Here is a 21,167-nt window from a genome sequence, read left to right as displayed (position 1 = left end):
AACTATCCTGTTCCTGTCTTATAGGTTCAACTCAGTTTCATGCTGGCATGAGAAGATAATCCTTTGAAACATCATGAATCGAAGTGATTTTAAACAAATTCCCTTTTGTAAATCAGTGGTTCTTTTGTGCTTTTGTATTGTGGATATTCAATGGGACCAATCTGAACACAGCTTATGATTGTATACAAATCCCTTGCCAGCACATGAAAACAAACTGGAATTTGTACATATAAGCATTGTGTATGTATTCATGCACAATAATCATGAAATTACATGTATATTTGTGGAATGCTAATTTAAATGATTTAAATTATAAACCTTGTGTATTTATCAAATGGGTGAAAAGATTAAACTTTTGGCATTATATTACTGTTGAATGTGTAGCTTGAGGTGTCCTGCACTTTTCTTATAAGGCTACTGAAGTTATATGTTTCTGCCTAATATATTTGCTACTGGTGATGAAGACAGATAATATCACTTGTAGAGACTTATTTTTGTATAATGGTAGAAGTTTTGAATTTTATGGGATATTTTGTCAAGTACTGAAATAAAAATGACTTCACCATTTTAACTACACTGTATTTGAACCTTCTTCACTTTTAACAAGCCATAGTTCTTGGTGCATGTCTTAGTACGTTTGGGCTGCTATAAGAAAATACCATAGCCTGGGTGGCTTGTAACAACAATAGAAATTTATTTCTGTTCTATTGATTTCTAGTTCTGGAGGCTAGCAAGTCCAAGATGAAAGCGCCAGCAAATTTGACGTCTGGTGAGAGCCCATTTCCTGATTTTGTAGACTGCCATCTTCTCACTGTGTCCTCACGTGGCAGAGGGGCAAGGGGGCTCTCCAATGTCTCTTTTATAAGGGCACTAATCCCATTCGTGAGAGCTCTGCCGCCATGACCTAATCACCTCCCAAAGGCCCCACTTACAAATACCAACAAATTGGGGATTAGGTTTCAACGTACAAATCTGGGGAGACACAGACATTCAGCCTACGGTAGTATGTATCACATTATACATCTCAAGTATGTAGCATTTAGAGATTCAGAAAGTTGTCCTAATTTTAGAATTAGCTACTGTTGGGATTTTTCTTTCCCTACACGGAGAAAGAGTTTTTCCATGTGCCTTTTTTATCAACTTTAAGGCTACATATAGTGTTTTTTAGAAGCCAAATGGGTATTTTCATTATTAATCCATATTTGCCCTATTATATTTAAGGTTACTTGTATCCAAAGGTGTGTCCTCACAAAGCCATGCCCACTAAGATAATACAGAATCTTAAATTTTATTAACCACAATGCAGCAGAATTAAGCAGTATTCCTGCTGTCCAATCCAAATTCAGAGTGAGACGCTTTCACAGAGATAATATAGATCTCAATGTTATTTCTTAATTAGAGTCCTCCTGATAACATGGCCATCACTAAAATAGCAAGAAGAGTAGTATTTGATACTTATTTCCAGAGGATTTTATCTTACCATTAGATATTCTATGATTTACACCAACACAAACAGGCAGTCTACACTCTTGGAAATTTCAAATTGCCTAAATTTTCCATATTAGCAGCTGGGTTCCAATAAGGAGTTCTAGAAGTTACAAATGTATTCTAAAACAGTTAGTCGAAGAGGGGAGGTTGTGGGTAAAACCTTTTTTAGCTAAACATAGCTTTCCATTCAAGGCAATTCTACTCTTAAGAGAGAATGAAGAAAAGAGCAGATAAACAAGTGCTCTGATCAATCTTATTTCATTCCCATATCATATGACCATCACCATCCTTATGACATTAGGCCTCTGCAGTCAAACTTGTTAATGCTTCTCAATAATTGGTCTGTGGTTAAAAACTAAATCTTGGGGCTTCCCTGGTGGCGCAGTGCTTGAGGGTCCGCCTGCCGATGCAGGGGACACGGGTTCGTGCCCCAGTCTGGGAGGATCCCACATGCCGTGGAGCGGCTGGGCCTGTGAGCCATGGCCGCTGAGCCTGTGCGTCCAGAGCCTGTGCTCCGCAATGGGAGAGGCCACAACAGTGACAGCCCCGCGTACCGCAAAAAAAAAAAAAAAAAAAAAAAACCTAACTAAATCTTTTTTTAAGTCTTCTTAAAACTATTCACTAAACATGGACCAGCCTTACCAGAGTTTTAACTTTTTTGTGTGCCATGAACCTCTCTAGCAATCTTGTGAAACTATGGATCCCTTCTCAGAATAATGCTTTTAAAGACATAAAATACACAGGATTGTAAAGGAAACCAACTATATAGAAATAGTCAAACTTTAAAAAATTTTTGTGATGAGTAAAGAAATAAGATCTGGCAGATCTAATAACTATAATACCGTAATGTCAAAGTAGTGATGAAAGTTAAAGATATTTCAAGAGATCTGCAACATCTATAATGGGATATGAAAAGTATGTGATTTCTGTTTGCAAAATCATGAGTACTGCTAATACTAGTGTGGTTTGTTGACTAAATTCATAAATAAAGAAAATATTAAATTACAGTTTGAAATAAGTACAAATAAAGATGGAACTTTTTTCCCATCCAAGTTCCTAGATTCCTAAATTCCACTCATTGAACCACACACTTTACAATTTGTGAATGCAGACTATACTCTCAAAGATAATTTTAATGTGAAAAACTCAACAACACAGATATTAGCTTCACAAATAGAGTTTAACATGAGTCCTCCAGCCTTTTAAACAGAACTGTAATATACATAAGGGAAAGTATGTTTACCTCATCTAGTAATATCAAAGTATGTGGTCAAATTACAGGTATCATATAGTTACGTCTCCAGTTATAATTTGAGTTGATTCTTGAACTCAGGCTTCACAGAATTTGACCAGTGATACACTCCCAAGACCCCAGCTTCGTATTACCCTTATCTTAAAGCCAGATTCCCTGATCTCAGATTTTGTATTTAAAAAGAAAAAATAAAAAGCTTGTTAACCTAAACTAACAGAACTAGTAACAAACATCCCTAATTAGATTCTGGAGAGGAAGCAGGAACCACCTTGAGCCAAAAAGAACAAAACATCCCTCAAGGACTTTATTTTGGACTTCCACACAGATGCAACTATGTGGAACCAGATACAAATTTATCAAACAGATAAATATGTAATATTTAGTAATTAGATCAAGTTACACAAGCAGTCTTTCATTAATTATTTTTTAGGAAAAACAATAATTAGTCATTGTCATAGATCTCAATTTCCTACAGACAGTGCTTCTGGTTATTTCAAATATATTTTCCGACAATATAGCTCCATCATTGCTAAATCTCATCATCCCAAAACAATAGGATTCTCTTTGATCCAAGGCTTTAAAGGTGAGTTTATTCCCTACCCACCCATCCTTACACATACATACATTGCCCAACAAATGAATAATCTGAGGCTTCCAAGTATTTCACTGGGCTTTTATACTTGCAGATCTAGTACAAGAGTTGAACACTCTGAACTTACTTGCCAAGAGCTATGTATACTCCTAAAATTAATACCTGGAAATTGTGTTACTTAGAATCTGCCAATTACCAAAGATCCCCCCCAAACTAATGAGCCTGATTTCCTTAAAGGAAAGGAAACCAACTATATAAAAATTTATAGTTTTCCTTTATCCATCATAAGACTATTGGAAAATTTCTGAAATGCCATTGGATTTGATGGAACCATTCAGTTAAAATATAAAAACCGTAAGTTAAGCTGGCTGTCTTTTAAAATTACACACTCAAAAAAAAGTACACTGGAAGTTGTTTCGTAAACTTCATTCTCTTCAATGCTTTTGCAGTTTACAGTGATGTTTCACATTTTAGTTCCTTGCTGCCTTTTTCATTTTGATCTTCGTTTGTATCGGATAACTGGGTTTTCAGGGGTGTGAATCATTGTTGTATAATTTACAGTGGGAAAATATCCATCAGTGAGATCAAATTCATATAAACGAAGCATAGTGGACCAAATTGTCTTGATTTGAACGTAAGCAAAATTCTCTCCAATACAACGATGACGCCCTGTAAGAGAAAACATTTCCATAACAGTCGGCTGAAATTCTTTCTCATGTCTTTGAACCTGGAGTGATAAAATTTGTTTATCTACAGTTAAGGTGAATAGCAGATATACAGATATTATAGTAAAAAGATGACACATTCTTTTCACAAGAATGTAAATAATAAAAATCCCAAGAGATTTTTAATGTCTCTTATTAGGGGAAACAGCACATGGGTAATTATACAATCATTTTTCCAATTGTTTATTTGAAACCTAACATCTATCTATCTAGGTTAAAAATAAGTAAGGTTTGAAACATACAGTGATAATCTAGTTTGGAAATATACTAGAATATTCTTAACTTCTGTCCCAAGACAGCCATAGTCAAAAGTTAATATGAACCTTCCAATCAAAACTTTAAATGCCATTACAAATGATAATGGAAGAAAAAAGGAATTTAATAAACCAAAAATAGCAGCACATCAAAATTTAAAAGGTCATATACGTGTAAAAACTGACAAGCTGATTATAAAATGCATACAGAAATCCAAAGGACTAGGATATCCAAAGCGATCCTTAACAAGACGAACCAAAGTTGGAGGACTTAAACTGACTTCAAATCTGACTTCAATACTAAGGTATGGCAACTGTGATAATGTGGTTTGCAATAAGAAATACGTATTTAGTCTTCCATCTTGGCACGGAGCTCCTCAAACCTGTGGAATTTCTTAAGTGAAAAGAGCAATAAAGGTCAAAGAGGAAAAGAGCCTTTTGTTATTCGTAACAAGCCCCTTTCAACCACAGTTGAGTTTGCTAATGAGGTGACTGCCAGGGGAACCAACCACGTGATTAGAGGGTTGGAACTTTCAGCAATATCCCCCAGCTTCCAGGAGGGAGAGGGTCTGGAGGTTGAACTAATCACCAATGACCGGTGATTTAATCAATCGTGCCTATGTAATAATGAAGCCGACACAAAATCCCTACAGAAGTACAGGGAAGGGACAGGACAGGGGACAGTGTTCAGAGAGCTTCGAGGATAGTAAACATGTGGAGGTGCTGGGAGGGTGGCATACCCACAGGGGGCTTGGCAGCTGTGTGCCCCTTCCTTCTACTTTGCTCTATGCTTCTCTTCAATCACGCTATTCCTGAGTTGTATACTTTTATAGTAAACCAGTAGTCTAGTAAATAAAGTTTTCTAAGTTCTGTGAGCCATTCTAACACATTATGGAACCCCAAGGAGGGGATCTAGAGAACCTCGAATTTATAGCCAGTTGGTCAGAAAAACAGGTGACAACCTGGACTTGTAATTGGCATCTAAAGTGGTGAGGGACAGTCTTGTGGGACTAAGCTGTTAACCAATGGGGTCTGCACTAACCCCAGATAAAAGCCAGATAATTGCCAGTTTAGAAATGGGGCAGAATTTGGGCTGGAGAACTAATGCCCCTTCCAACTACTTGAACAATCTATGACTCTTTTATTGATATTTATATCATATACCGTTATTGAATTTCTTTACTAAATAGTTATTAAGATCTGAAGTTCCCAAAGGACTTTATACTTTCGTTTATGTATGGAAAAGGTGTGACCAATGACAAAAATGTCATGTCACTTAAATGATCTCTTTGGAAAAACAAGTAATTCATAGAATATAGTTTAATCTGTACAAAGTACCAGTGAATGGAGAAATTATTGGAGGAACGAGAGTCTGCCTGTGTTATTTTAGGATCTTAATTGAAATGCAGAGGTTTGCGTACCTATGCACAACCTGCCCAAATTTAAAGACCATCTTATCATCAGGATATATAGGCAGAGAACCAAAAAGTTCACTAACAATCCAGAAAAGCTTCCGTGCCATTGCTTTTTCTGTAATGCTGATTGTCTCATCATATTTAGCCTGAAATAATTGCCCAAATGGTGTGCTAACTCCAGTGGTTCTTTAAAACAGAATTCACAAAGAGCTTTAAATACTTATAAGGGAAAACAGGGTGGACTATAAAGATTAGAACTGATAAATTTAGATAGGTTAGAAGGTAATAGAACATTATAAGGATTCACAGAACTATTTCCTTTAGTACAAATGAAATATTTTTTCCAACCTGCAAAGATTACACTCCTACAGATGTTTGCAGGAATGTCCCTATGAGGAAAGGGAAAGATATTTGTAAATAAAATTCACATGGATTATTCTGACAGGCACAAATATGTTATCAGAACAAACATTTCAAGTGTCAAATGTAATCATCTTACCAGCTCCAAATGGCACATAAGCAAACTTCTCTCCTGATGCTGGATTGTCCTGTAAGTAGCGATCAGGATTAAAGTCCAGACGTTCTACCCATGAGTCTTTAAGTCTTTGATTGACAGTGGGAGAAACACACACCTGATGTCCTGGAGGAATGGTATACCCTGCCACAGTCTACAAATGAAAGCAACACATTTCACTAGATAATTTAAAAATATTCTAACAAATAATCAGACCATTGTGTAATAAGGCATTAATATACATGAAATATACATATATTTTAAAACTGGCTACATGATAGGCCAGTTAAAAATTATTTTAACTCAAGATGATTTCCAAATAACACACATTGGGCTGGAAGTATATACACAAATTTTAAAAAGTGATAATGCCTTGGGGGTAGGGGTGGGATTTCAAGGAACCTTTCATAATCCAATTTACACACTTCCACACTGTTACAATTTTTTACAACAACACGTATGTTATTTTAAAAACAAAGAAAAATATATACTTCCATTTTTAAAAACCCTAATTGTTAAATTAAAATGTAGGGAGAACAGATGAGCATGTATACTGTCTGCAATTATGTAAAAATATTTATACATTTAAAATATGTAAAACTGAAAATTATGTAGAAGTGATTATTCTACTTTTTTAATTTAAAAAATTATCTTTGATATTATGATATGTCTTTTTGATAAATAACAACTGGGGGCACAGAGGAAAAGATCTAGCCAGGAGACTCACCTGAGGAGTTCTGGCCATTCTCATCATGGTCATTATAGGAGGTCGAAGTCTTAATGTTTCTTTTATGCAGCGATCAAGAAAATTTAGATCCTTGAGCTAAAAAGTGAAAAAATTTCCCGAGTTTTACAAATATTTAACATACTTCAACAGGATACAAACAAGTTCAGGGTAACTGGGAATATTTTATTACTGTCCATGGTCAGTAAAGAAAAAGAAGGCAAGATAACGGATCACTCTGAAGAATGGCATGGTAAGGACCTCCAAAAATTCACTCATCTAAAAAATGAAAACATTAGCAAAAATCATCAATGTCAGCTTTTTTGAAACCTATACACAAATGTTTAGAGCAGTGTTATTCACAGTAGCCAAAGGGTGGAAACAACCGAAATGTCGATCAACTGATGGAAGAGATAAATAAATGTGGTACAGCCATACGATGGAATATTACTTGGCAATAAAACAGATTTAAGTACTGATACATGCTACAACATGGATTAACCTTGAAAACATGCTAAGTGAAAGAAGCCAGTCACAAAAGACCACATATTGTATGATTCCATTCATATGAAATGTCCGGAATAGGCAAATCCATAGAGACAAAGAGTAGATTAGTGGTTGCCAGGGGCAGGGGAAATGAAGCATGACTGCTAATGGGTACCGGCTCTCTTTTGGAAGGGATGTAAATACTCTAAAGTGAAATTGTGATGATGGTTTCACAATTCTGAATATATTTTAAAAACCAGTGAATTGTATACTTTAAGTGGGTAGATTTTATAGTATCTGAATTATGTATCAATTAAGCTATCACTTTAAAAGTTACTAAAATCAGGAATGAAAGAAGAGACATCACTATTGACCTAATAGAAATAAAAAGGATGCTAAGAGAATACTTTAACAATTGTATGCCAACAAATTAGGCAACCTAGATGAAATAGACAAATTCCTAGAAAGACACAAATTGCCAAAACTGACTTAAAAAGAAACAGAACGTATGAATAGACCTGTAACAAGTGAAGACATTGAATTGGTAATCAAAAAACTTCCCACAAAGAAAGCACAAATGTAGATGGCTTCACTGGTGAATTCTACCAGACATGTAAGAAAGAAATAACACCAATCCTTCACAAAGTCTTCCAAAAAGTAAAAGAGGAGGGAATGCTTCCAAACTCATTCTCTGAGACCAGTAATACTCTGATACCAAAACCTGTCAAAGACATAACAATAAAACTACAGACCACTATCCTTTATGAATATAGATGCAAAAATCCTCAAAAGAATACTAGTAAACTGGATCCAGGATTAGGACACTTCAGGGAAGGCTATGGGGTATTTTCTAAAAATAAAGAATCTAATCAATTTAATCTATAGTATATAGAAAATCCCAAATTGTCCCCTTTAAAAATTAGCCACACATACTCAGTGTCAGAGGCAGCAATGAAACTGAAAATCCAACAAACCTGGTCATAAGTTAAGGGAGGCAGATTCTCTCCACAGACTGTTTTCTGTTCTAAGTAACATTTTGCTTGAAGTGTTTTGTCTCTGGCCAAAAAGAAGCCCATCCAGGCGCTGGTAGTTGAGGATGTATGCTGCCCCGCCAAGAGCAGTCCAATAAGCATGCCTGCTACTTCATCATCTGTCAAAGGATGCCCATCCCTAAAGAATGGACCGCATACATAAATTTAACATTTGGCAGACACATTTCATGTCTCAACCTTTATACAAAGGGTCAAAATGAATGAATTTTTCTCTTGCATTTGCCCATCACAAGTCAGAATTTTTTTTTTTTTTCCTTTAGGGAAAAGAGACAGACCAATAGAAAATATGATACTGGTTACAAAAGACTTCATTGAGGTTTACTAGCAAACTTTTCACCATGCACAGTACTGGGATTCTAGTAAGGCACAGGATCCCAGTAATTTATGTCTCATCCATTAAAAAAGTTCAAAGGTCATAGCTACTAATTTTGCCAGCATTATTACTTTTTAAATGTACATATTATTTAACTGTTTTAATGTATAAAAAAATTTCCTGCTTCAGTTTAATATGTGACCTGAAGAGCTCTTACTTGTAAGTAGAATCTAGTAAAGTTTGGAGAATGTCATCAATTTTTTCTCCTGATTCTCTGCGTTTCTGGATTGCCTTATAGAAAATATTCTTGATCTCTCGATGAGCTCTGTCCCTGCGTCTGTAATTCAAACATGAAAATGACTTTAAAAAATAAGGTAATACTTTCAGGCATCAAACTGACAAAACTCAGAACCAAGAGAAAAAAAAGAAGCCATGAAAATCTTATATTGTTAGGTATTTCTAAGGTCCTTAAAGGCAGGAAATGTGTTTTAACATACATATCCCTGATTCTTTACACACCACCTGTGTTCTAACTAAAGGTCTAAAATAAGACTCAAATGATTATTCTGTTATAACCATTTTCCAGTTTAAGAGAAAGCAGAATACTCTTTTACATTAACGTGGAATTCCAATTTTAACCAAATTAATTCTTGAAGCAGACAGAGTCACTCTGGTTCTTCTGCAGGATTTAGCATTAGAATAAATCCCCATTTTTCACCTGAACAGAAGTGAATCAACAAAGGCACAGAGAGACTACTAATATGCAAGACACTAAGCTACTCGTCAAGTCCTAGGAGCAATGTTTCTCTGTATCATAGATGATCCCTGCTCTTAAGGAGATAACAATAGAGCTGTCAAGGAGACAAAGAGAAAATTAAAGAAAGGTACTAATACTTCAAAACAAACTTCACAATATACTACAAATTAGTCAAATACTTTCAAACAACTGCTTAGAAAGGCTGTAACACTTTTAGGTAGAGTTGAAAAACCATCCTGAGTACACGGAATATGTGAGATAAGTAGGTTTTAAAATATCGGAACAGATAGACAACAAATTACCTTTCTAATTAACTGAAACTTACCTTAAATAAACTCACTGTGTAAAGAAATATCGAATGCTTACAGAAGAATGGAGGCTCATAATCTCCCCCAATTTGTTGGTTTTATATTTAATTTTTATCTTTGTTAATACAAAGCAAACCAACACTACAGTAATTAAACAAAGTGAAATGACCAAGTATCGTTTCTTTATCCATACCTGAAACTAGGCAAAGGGAGCCAGCCTGGCAAGAGCCAGGCTGCGTGGCTAAAACCTCCATCCAAATCTGCATACAGTTGTGCCACCTTCTCATTGAGTTGACTTCTGATTTCCTTTCCATGTAAACAATGGCTAGCTGTTAAAATTATGAGCTCAGAAAGAGCTACAAACAAATCTAGAGGGAAAAAGATCATTCTCATTACTTTTGCCAAAAATTCTTTTGAAATGTTCTGTTTTCTTAGAGATATAAAAGTACCGTGAAGGAAATGAGAATAAAAACTTAACTCAGGAACCAACAAGATCCTATTCATACCATCAAAAAAAGCCTATAAATATGTGGCTACAACAAAGAGAGGCAAGAAACCAAATGATGGAAGGCACTCCACCTCTCTGGACAGCCAAAATAGATGCCACAAAGGTATCTAAAACCTCACTCATACTCATGAGCCCTTCATCTTGAAAAGATAAAATGAAGATAAAAATGAATGTGGTTAAAAAAAAAATGAATGTGGCTATCTGAGTTCCAGATCACAGTATAATAAAGGCAGTAAAAAGGTTATTTAGTGCATATGGGGACAATAATAAGGTGCTTTCCAAGGAATAGCAGTCCAAAGACTGAAGAATGGATTATTCCCCAGGTCAAAAGTGGGAAAAAACCTTAAAAGTGGGAAACTCAAAGGTCAGAAAAAACCTGAAGTCTTGACCACACATAAAAGAAAACTGTAACCACCGACTTGTATATCCAAACATTAGAGACAGATGCATCAGGCAAGCACATCTGGGTGACACTTTAAAAGTCATAAAAATTACCCAATCAATATCCTGTTCTTTAATTCCATGTTCACCAAACGAACTTCCAGTTATCATTTGGCTTTCCAATTAGATTGCCAAAAAAGAGAAGTTCAGCAAATATTCTGGGGTTCTTGGTGCCATAACTATATCTCACTTGTATTTATTCAGTTGGAGTTCTAGTTCATGCATCAATCAGCTTCTTGTAGAATAGGAAATATGTCCCATGAACTTTAGGTATATTAAATAAAACCAGGTTCTGGACCTTTTACAGAAGCTGAAGACCAGACCCAGAATGTGGTGACCTACACAGAGGTCTTATTGCCCTGTAGGCAGATGTTGCTTCCTGCTATGAGTATGACAATTGTCTCTGAAGGCAACAATTACTGCAGTCCAATATAAAAACTGGATTCACAGAATCCAAAGAATTTTAAGTTACATTCAATATACTCCCTATATAATGCGAGAAAGCATACAATACATTTTTTAAAGATTTCTATTGGGAACAGCTAAAATCACACTTTTGGTGGTACAGTAAGCTTATGTATTTAAATTTATTTCTCTTGGAATAAATCATTCCCATACAATAGGAGAAAAATAATGTAATACATATATAATTAAGTCATTTAGACTTCTACTTGCCCATTGGGAGTTCAAAATTTTTAATTTATTATATTAAAATGACCTTGAATGTAAGTTTTACATTCAGTTTATTTCAAAATTCAATTATGAATCACTTTTATATTATTCACATAAATGAACTAAATAATAAACACATTAATTAACCCATTTTAAGGTTTTGCTAAATGAGCGGCAATACAGTAAGTCCCCTACATACAAACAACTTCTGTTCCGAGGGTGTATTTGTTAGTCCAATTTGTCCGTAAGTCCAACAAAATTAGCCTAGGTACCCAACTAACACAATCCACTATATAGTACTGTACTGTAATAGGTTTATAATACTTTTCACACAAATAATTCATCAAACACAAAAAACAAAGAAAACATTTTTAATCTTACAGTACAGTACCTTGAAAAGTACAGTAGTACAGTACAACAGCTGGCATACAGCACACAATCACATCTTTGAAAGTTCGCAACTTGAAGGTTCGTATGTAGGGGACTTACTGTAATCACTTCCTCTCAGGTCTTTTAACTCCACGGTAATCATAACATGTTCATTTCATTAAATCTAAGGTGGTTTTACATATGGTGTAGTTTGCTTTTTACACACACACACACACACGCACACACACACATACACATACACTCTTAAGATTTCTAGTCACAGAAAAGTAGACATATTAGGACAAATGCAAAACCAAAACATTTTGCTTACTTTTTTCTCCACTTTCTCCCCAACTTTGAAAGTACTCCTTTGTTTCTTTTTCAATTATAGAAACATGCTGTCTAAAGTGGGCTATGTTAAGACCGCTTTTTAACATTTTCTTCTGCTCCAAGAAAACCTTCAAAATATTAAGGGTATATAAGAATTAAAACACAACTTTGTTTTATCATAAGATTCATTTGGGTTATTATAACTCTTTAACACTCAAAGAAAACAATCTTCTGAAAAATTGAAAATAAAAATAAGAATAATTTTCTTAACTACACACCAGATATGGGAAATTTAAAGCACCTATGCATATATCTGAAGTAACACGTAGAAGACACTTGCTATGCAGGCCCAAGACAAATGATAAATTAGGAATCCCACTTCCTGCCTTGCTTTCTATACATACACGCTTTCCCCACTCCTGACTCCACGGCTCACTAGTCCTATTCTGTTATATTCTAGTCTTCCAACCCAACCCAGATGCCAACACAATCTCCCAAAAGTCCATTACCCTTTGCTAATTTTTATCCTCCTTCACATTCTCCCATTTATTCCCAAACAAATACCATTCCTCACTTACGCTATCTTCCAAAAGTTTAATTAGAATGTAATACGGTCGGAATAAATTCACACTAAGACTAAGAATGGTTTTAGCCCTTTGGGGCAGTTCTATTTTAAGAATCTGATAAGCTGTGTGGAAAATGAATAGCTATATCCAACCAGAGGGATTGCCCAAGGCTCTTGCTTTTGGTCTTGAGGAGAGCTATTCATTCGCCCACACCTCCTCAATCCCCAGAAGCAACAATGTCAATTCTTACCTGCTATACTAGGGTATTGGGTAATGCATGGTAGTTCACAGCCAGAGCCCACAAGTAATTGGGCTAATTATCTGATTTGCATTTTACATCAAATTGCAGCACTTTAATATTTGACTTTGGGGGAGGAAAGAAATCACACAAACTTCTAAAGCCAACAATCTCTAGCTCAAAAGAGCTCTTATGCTAAAATTTCAGGTGGGAGTAGGAAGGTAGGAGGCCCTCCTGATGAAGTAATGGGGTTTTTCTTCTTACTCGCTCAAATCAAATCCTAATACACTAAGTTCTCATTGATTCTATTTCTTTGTACAGGAAGCCCTTTAAAATTGCTTAGTCCATGCCAGCAACTATAAGACAAAATACCCATTCTTTGTCAGCTACCCATGGTTTTCCTTCTTTTAACTGTCTCATGATTCTTCAGATTTTTGAGTCAAAGAATAAATTGCTTCTATACCTTAGATATATAATTTACACTACTAGCTATAAATATTATAGTATAGATTTGTCTCTCTTCAAGACAACAGTGTCACCTACTGGATTAGGCACATCATAGGCAACTCCCTTCCCAAACACAGGTGTTGTCAGACGACTGTAGACATCTTCTGCATTCAAGTCTTCATTTTTACTATTAAAAAGCAGTGCAGCAGCATCACTCCCCAGAAGGTAGGTAAACGTCTTCCCCACCATGGTAAAACTAAATACAGGTCCATACTAAAGTGAGAGAAGTACCCATAGTGATGTTACCAAAAAATCTGCAGCGCTAAGACACTCATCTTAAATAACAAAATAATACATTGCTGAAAATTACAACATTCATAAACCTTAATACAATTCTTCCCCTAGTCTTTGTCCAAATTATATTCATTCAGTTGCAAGTAAAATATAAATAAAACTTTCCACTCTGCTTTTTTCACTATTTATGTTGAAAATATTTTATATCTTTCACACAGACATCATATGTTAACTGTTCTTTCACTATGGTTGATGTGTCCATTTTTTACTTATTATAGATAATTATATAATGAATATCTCTGAGAATATAGATTTTTTCCCCTTTGGTTAAAGATAAATTTACAGGAGTAGCCAAAGAATATGACCTTTCCTACAGTACTTGCTATATGAAGACACCAGAAGTTTATTTAGTTTTCAGTGTTACCACTATCTCACCAACACTGAATGATTTCATTTTTTAATTTTTTGTTTATCAAGTTAAGTGTTAAATACTTTGCAGTTTTCTGATTACTATTGCAGACTGTAGGCACTGGGGATACAATCATGAACAAAAATACTGTCTGTGAGGGCCTCCCTGGTGGCGCAGTGGTTGAGAGTCCGCCTGCCGATGCAGGGGATACGGGTTCGTGCCCCGGACTGGGAGGATCCCATATGCCGCGGAGCGGCTGGGCCCGTGAGCCATGGCCGCTGAGCCTGTGCGTCCGGAGCCTGTGCTCCGCAACGGGAGAGGCCACAACAGTGAGAGGCCCGCGTACAGCAAAAAAAAAAAAAAAAAAAATACTGTCTGTGACTCATGAAACTTTGTCTATTGAAAAAGATACAACTTGATCAAATAATCACATTAACAAATGTAAAACTGCAAATGTGAGAAGTACTACACAACAGAAAGCAACTCTGCGATGAGAGAATGATCAAAGGGAGACTACAAAGAGAAAAAGACACCTGAGCTGAGACCTGAAGGATGGTAGCAGTTAGCCTGATGGCTGAGCATGCACAAAGGTCCTAAAGGTGAGAGAAAGAGAGGGAAAGGATGAGATGAGGGCAGAGTCTGGTAGGGCTGAGACCATACAGAGCCTCGTAAGCCATATTCAGGAAGTTTTATCCTTGCAAGCAATGAAATGTGATGGAAGATTTTTAAACTGCATGGGAAAGAGACTAATCTGTGCATATTTTAAAAGAAAGATCCCTCTGGCTCCTGTATGGAGAGGAGAGAGGGACAGGAGCTAAAGGAAAGCCAGAGGACCAGTGAGCCTGTTACAGGAACCTGATGATGAATACTTGGGACAAGGTAATGGAGGAGCAGTGGAGATCAGAAGCAGATGGATACAGAAGTATTTTGAAGAGAGAACCTGCAGACTTGGCAATGGATTGATGGATGGAGAAGTATCAAGAATGACTCCTAGGCCTCTGGCACATTGCAAAACTGGGAGAACAATGGTGAGAGAAGCAAATAGGACAACCAGGATTGGAGAGAGAAAAATCAAGGGTCAGACTTTTAAAATGTTGGATTTCAGGTGCCTTTGGTCAACTAAGAATCATGTGGGAGGTGGATATCCTGGTCTGAAGATCAGGGAAGAGACCTGAACCAGAGACATTAATTTGGGTGTTATCTATATCTGGCTAATAACTGAAGCTGCAGGTACAGACAAGATCATCTAGGAAAGAATAAAGGCCAAGGACCAAACCTCAGTGAACCCCAACAGTAAATGGCCAGGCGTGAGCCCACAAATGAGTTAGAGAAGAAGTAGTCACAGAAGTAGAAGAAAAAATGAGAGAAGCCACATTTAAGGAGGGAGTGGTCATCACTGACAAACAGAGCTGAGAAGTCAAGTTCATTGGGTTAGGACATGGAGCTCATTAGTGAAGGGGCTAAAAGACAGACTAGAGTGGACTAAAAAGTAAGTAAGTAGGACGTGTGGAAATAGGGACTAAGTACAGACAACTCACTGCAGGGGGAGGGACATGAGAGGAGACTGAGTGGCCAAGAGAAGCTTTGGTCTTTTTAAATGAGTGACCTTTGAGAACCTTCCAGAGAAAATGGGAAAGATCTAGTTGAGAGAAGTCAACTATAGAGAGAAGAAATAATAGCAGAAGGTTCCTGTGACAAAAGAGGGATGGAGAGTTTAATCTCCCATAGAAGGCAAAATAGTGTAATAAAATCAAGGTGACAGCACATAGTGGGCTAGAGCACAAGATTCTGGAGCCAGAATGCCTAGGTTCAAATCCCAGCTCCTCCACATATTAGCTGTGACCCTGGTCCTACAGTCAGAGAAATTAACATTGCTGTGCTTCAGTTTCCCTCACCTATAAAATGGGAATAATAATAATAATGCCTACTTCACAGAACTGTTGTCAAGATTAAGTATATACATATATTTTTATATATATACCATGAGATATATATATATATATATATATATATATATATATCTCATGTCATCCTATATTATATATACATAAAAGAAAACAGTGCATTGGCCATTGTAAATATAATGTAAGTGGTTTCTATTATTATTAGTAGTATTAACATCATCATTAAAAGCACAGACTCAGATATCAGACCATGTATTAATCCTGGCTTGGTCACTAGCTAGCAGTGAGCCCAAGAACAAATTAAATAACCGGTTTCTCAGTTTTGTCATCTATAAAATGGATATACCTGAAAGTATTTTTGTGGAGCTTCAGTGAGATAATATATATAAAGCACTAAGTACTGCACAAAGTTAAGTGTTTTAGAATTATTAATGTAATAGGAAGAAAAGAGAATACTATTTTATATATATATTGCTGTAAGTAGATTTGTATGTTTGAAATTGGGAACATGAGGGAGTTCCCACCGGATGGTTTTTAATCTCTCTTTACAAAGGAGACAAAGTCATCTGCTTTAATAGAGAGAGGTAGGAAGATTTAGAAGTTTCAAAAAGTGAAGGTTTGAATAGTCATTGTGCTGAGTGGGAAAGTAAGCCAACCACAGAAAGATAATAGGACTGTTGAGCAGTGTTCAAAGTTCATTCAAGGTAGGCAATCACGGAATTAGAAGGACCTAATCTGGTACAAGGAAGGAAAAATGACTATTAGGCTTCCTCCAAGGTTGGATTTTTACCAGGTAAAGCACAACGAACAGCCAGGGGCAAGGAAATTTAAGGTACTGGCGAGAGTGTAACTGAAATGATAGATCATGGTCCCAAAGTGTAAAAAGAAGGAACATAAAGAAGGCTGATGGAGCAGGACAAAGTAAGTGGAACAGTGGACTGGACCATCTAATGAGGTCAAAGAATCGTTATAATGGAAGGAGCTGGAGAGGCTAACCAGGAGAAGTAGTTGTGCTCTGAGAATAGGGTGTCTAAATTAATACTGTGGAGGTAAAACAGGTAAGAGTGACAACAAGTCCAAAGCGGCACTGTGGAGCAAATGGCTGAACTGGTACGAGAAAGCTCATCGGGGAGGAGAGGGGCAAAGATTTGAGGGGCCACAGTGCTGTGTGGGTCACCCAAGTGGAAGTGAAGTCACAGAAGACACGTAGAGCGGGTTAGAAAATTCCACAGACGCATGGTTAAGAAAAAGAAGGGTCAATTAGTATCAATTTTAACTATGATCAGTGAATACAAAATTGAGGCCAGTGGTTTTTAAACCATCGTTGCCAGAACTAGATTTCCTCAGAGATCATCCCAGGACATGGAAAAACATAAAAGGGTCTCCAAGGCCCCTCCAGCTCTTAAACCAGAGCAGCTCCAATTTTATCGGTTTCCTATACTGGGAATAAGTGTAAGATTACACGTTTTTTTAATGTTCTGCCGTTTAAAAGAAAATTGGAAAAGCACTCATTTATTTTCCTCTAATGATTTGGAAGACTTACCTTCTCATATGCATTTTCTAGGAATTCAACTGGACTTTTCCCAAATGCTATAGCATGTCCAAGGAATGGAACTGGAGAGAAAATATATGGTGGACTTTTCTACAAGAGAAAACAAAACAAAACAAAACCTTCCAGTTTACATTTCCTATTACAAAACATTCAGTTTAGTTTCATGACTAAAAAAAAAAGAAACTTGTCCTTAATATTAAAAAGTTACCAAAAGATGAAGCACCAAAAGTAACTTAACAACAAACAAACCGCAAATACCTTAGCAGAACAGCCATAGTAAAAAGAGCAGAGGGCTTCCCTGGTGGCGCAGTGGTTTAGAGTCCACCTACCAATGAAGGGGACACGGGTTCGTGCCCCGGTCCGGGAGGATCCCACATGCCCCAGAGCAGCTGGGCCCGTGAGCCATGGCCGCTGAGCCTGCACGTCCAGAGCCTGTGCTCCGCAACAGGAGAGACCACAGCAGTGAGAGGCCCGCGTACCGCAAAAAAAAAAAAGCAGAAACTCAAAACCTAGTGTAAGATAAACAACTAGACAAACACCAAGGCATTGCAATTATAAATGCTGAACACTTTCTAGAATATGCCCAGTATTATTAGTGGCTCTAGGCAACTATCCTAATCATTGGTAGAAAAAAACAGAAAAGTCAAACTATGGTTTCTTCACCACTTATTTCTACTACCACTCACAATTTTAGTCCCAAAATCTTGACTAAAGAAGGTAGGGAAAAAGACAAAGTAACGTGAGGGAAAGAAGGGAAATGTTTAAGAAGCTACACTGATCAGTAAACAGAACACATTTCATGCTTCTCTCAACAAATGATCTAGATCTATTGATTCTACATCAGTTCTAGCAGGAACATTTTAGCACACACTATAAAAGGTACTTCAGATGCCCCAAAATGAGACCTGCAAATTACAACATCAAGTCTCCTGGAAATCAAACTTGGAATGATAAAAAAAGGATAATACTCCTCATATCTTTCGTGGTCTCAAATAGTAAGGAGCTCTACAAACTCACTCTTTTGGACAATAGCAGCAACAATCTTAAAACGCTAAAGTTGCCTTTGTCTTTCCAAAGACAAATAACACTTCCTCAAAAATACCACATGTAGGAAAAAAAAACTGCCCGAAAAAAAACCAAACTGCCTCATGCCTGTTATGGTTCAAACAAAAATAATTTTTAAAACTACTTGGTCAATAGTCTGTATATTCCATTGTCAGTAAAAGGGTCGTTTTAAAAGCTACTTGGTTTGTCTGGCTAAGGATGCCTTCATCAAATGTATTAGGGAAGCATGAAGCTAGTGGTCAGTAAAGCCACTAAGTTAGAGGATCTGGTATTTTATTAGCATCATAGGAAGGTCCCTACAACACTCCAGTCACTCTCACTCTACCAAACTGAACATAGCTCCTTTCATACTGATGTAAATCGCCATTAGGGGTAATGACACAGCCCACAGGACACTGAACCACACAAGGGTAGCCACAAGGATGACGGCCAGCATGGCCGAAGCTGCCAAAAACATCACCACCAGGGCCCCCACCAGGCCCGAAACACCCCCTGCGGCGGCCAGCACAGCCAACCGGACGCTCAGCGCCACAGCCAGGGCCGCAGCCACCGGATCCGGCCGTGGCCATTAGGGCCACCAGTGCCTTGGCCAACACTGCCAGCACTACGACCACAATCGAGGCAAGCACGACCCCAGCCAGGACCAGACACGCGGCCACCACCAGAAACGCGAACGACATCGCGGCGCCCAGCAGCAAGCCCAGCAAGGTCAAGGCAGTCGCGACCGCCAGCGCCACCAGCATCAGTGCCGCTGCCACCCTCCCCCACCCCCACCCCATCCCCATCCCCCAGCGCGCCCGCCGCCACTGCCCAGCCCAGCACCACCGCGGTCCCAGACCCCGGCTAGCCCTTCGGTCGCCCTGGTCGCAGCGTCCCCCTCCAGAACCCCTGGGGGTGCACGTACCGCCCCAGCCGGCAGTGGGGCCAGGTGGCCGACGGCGAGGCGGAGCAGGTAGACCAGGCTGAGCGTGAAGGCGCAGGCAATGAGTAGCATGGATAGGAGGCTGCCGCCTGTTACTTGCTCCATAGCCTGCTCCAGCACCAACCTGCCCGCTTGCAGTAAGCCCAGCACCACCATCCCGGCCGCCACCCCCGCGTCAGTTCACCGGAGACGCTGGAGACCGAGGTCGTCCCGGCTCCTCCGAATCAACGGAGGGAGAAGAGCCGGCACACGCGACGGGAGTCGACCCCGGCCCGCAGGTCCCCCTACTAAATCCAGCCCCACCCGCTACTCCCGGCCCCTAGCGCACCACCCTGTGCGTCACAGAACGGGGCGGGGCCTGGATCTGGCCGCGCCCCTTAAAAAGGACCTCCACAACACCGAGGTCTCCTTAAGCTGGGAGAGAGGACATGAAGAAGAAGGCGGTACCTAGGGCACGGGTGGTACAGAGACAGAAGAGTACGTGGGCTTAAGTGGAGATCACCCTCTAAGAATCGCGGGACACCGGAGCATGTGTGTCCTGGGTGCGGGGCGTCAGGACACAGCGCCGCGATGGGACGGGCGGAAGGATCTCAGAACGAGGGTAGCGGCGGCGTCGGCGGCAGCGGCGCGCGCTCTGTGATTGCACCGCGTGCGACTGAGGTGATCTCGGCTTATTCCGCGTCAGCTGGGCGGGTGGATGGGGCGCCGCCCCCTGCCTGGGCGCGCGAACGCACCGCGTCTGAACATGTTCGAGGGCCGCGTCCTGGCCATTCGGAGAGACAGTTTCAAATATTCGCGAAAAGGGAGATTGCGAAAGACGCCGTCTACCCACAGAAGGTTGGGACGCCGAGGTCAGTCCCATCTCACCCCAAGTAAAACCAGTCTGACAGGTATTGAAGTGCGGACATAAAGGTGACAAGTCTTGGTTGTTGGGTGTTCTGTCTTCTCCAGAAACAGGTTTTACAAGCTAAATTTGTACGTTATACGCCGTCGTGACCTACTGGAGGCAGCATTTCCCAAGAACGCCCCTTATTCTGACCGTTTTGGACCAGAAAGATTTTGAAGCGGGAGTTCAGTCCTCCTGCTACAGTCAACCTGATCTCATCCACTCCCGTGGTTTCAGAGAAGCGTGTATATAAAATGACTGCCAAACTGAACCTTCCTGTTAGCTGACTGTCACGAGCCCCTGACCGGATTCATTTCTTTATTCAGTCGACCTTAAGAGCTGGGTACTGTGCTAGGCATTGAGGATACAGAAGGGAATGAGAACTGCGAGGCCCTCGGGGAAGGAGCAGTTAATAGCCAATTGCCTGTTCTGACACCTCTGCCTAGAGAGCTGATGCTTATCTCATAGTTAATGCAAAACTAAACTCATAAATCTCCGCCCACCTCGCTGCCAGCCTTCTCCTCCTGTAACGCCTCTGTAGGAAGGGCACCACTGTCCACCAAACTACCCCTTCTCCGCTGTGCCTCACATCAAATCAGACACCGAGTCCTGTAATTCCACCACCTTAAAAGTTTCTCCATTCTTGCCACTGCCCTAGGTCAGGCCCTCATCATTGCTTGTCTG

General features: G+C 39.0%; 2 protein-coding genes across 6 annotated transcripts in view; one reads left to right on the top strand and one right to left on the bottom strand.

Annotated features, from left to right (window-relative positions):
• AKAP9 (A-kinase anchoring protein 9) overlaps window positions 1-2,633 on the top strand; it is a 152,864-nt gene extending 150,231 nt beyond the window's left edge. For all 5 annotated transcript variants that reach the window (XM_082631818.1, XM_082631816.1, XM_082631814.1 and 2 more), the window contains one exon: window positions 25-2,633. In XM_082631818.1, coding sequence (XP_082487944.1) covers window positions 25-59 — 35 coding nt within the window. In that variant the 3' untranslated portion in view covers window positions 60-2,633. The remainder of the gene's footprint in view (window positions 1-24) is intronic.
• CYP51A1 (cytochrome P450 family 51 subfamily A member 1) lies at window positions 1,396-19,908 on the bottom strand. Its single transcript, XM_082631820.1, has 10 exons — window positions 19,580-19,908; window positions 17,602-17,700; window positions 13,548-13,724; window positions 12,202-12,328; window positions 10,074-10,248; window positions 9,033-9,152; window positions 8,425-8,620; window positions 6,968-7,063; window positions 6,226-6,394; window positions 1,396-4,001 (listed from the first exon to the last, which is right to left on the bottom strand). The coding sequence occupies exons 1-10, from the start codon at window positions 19,751-19,753 to the stop codon at window positions 3,823-3,825; spliced, it is 1,512 nt and encodes a 503-aa protein (XP_082487946.1). The 5' UTR covers window positions 19,754-19,908; the 3' UTR covers window positions 1,396-3,822.
• Window positions 19,909-21,167: the final 1,259 nt, after the last annotated feature.

This window comes from Mesoplodon mirus (genome assembly GCF_964341445.2).
Source record: "Mesoplodon mirus genome assembly, chromosome: 9".
Classification (NCBI taxonomy): domain Eukaryota; kingdom Metazoa; phylum Chordata; class Mammalia; order Artiodactyla; family Ziphiidae; genus Mesoplodon; species Mesoplodon mirus.
Note: the sequence above shows the minus strand (reverse complement) of the source record. Positions and strands in the feature narration are given on the sequence as shown.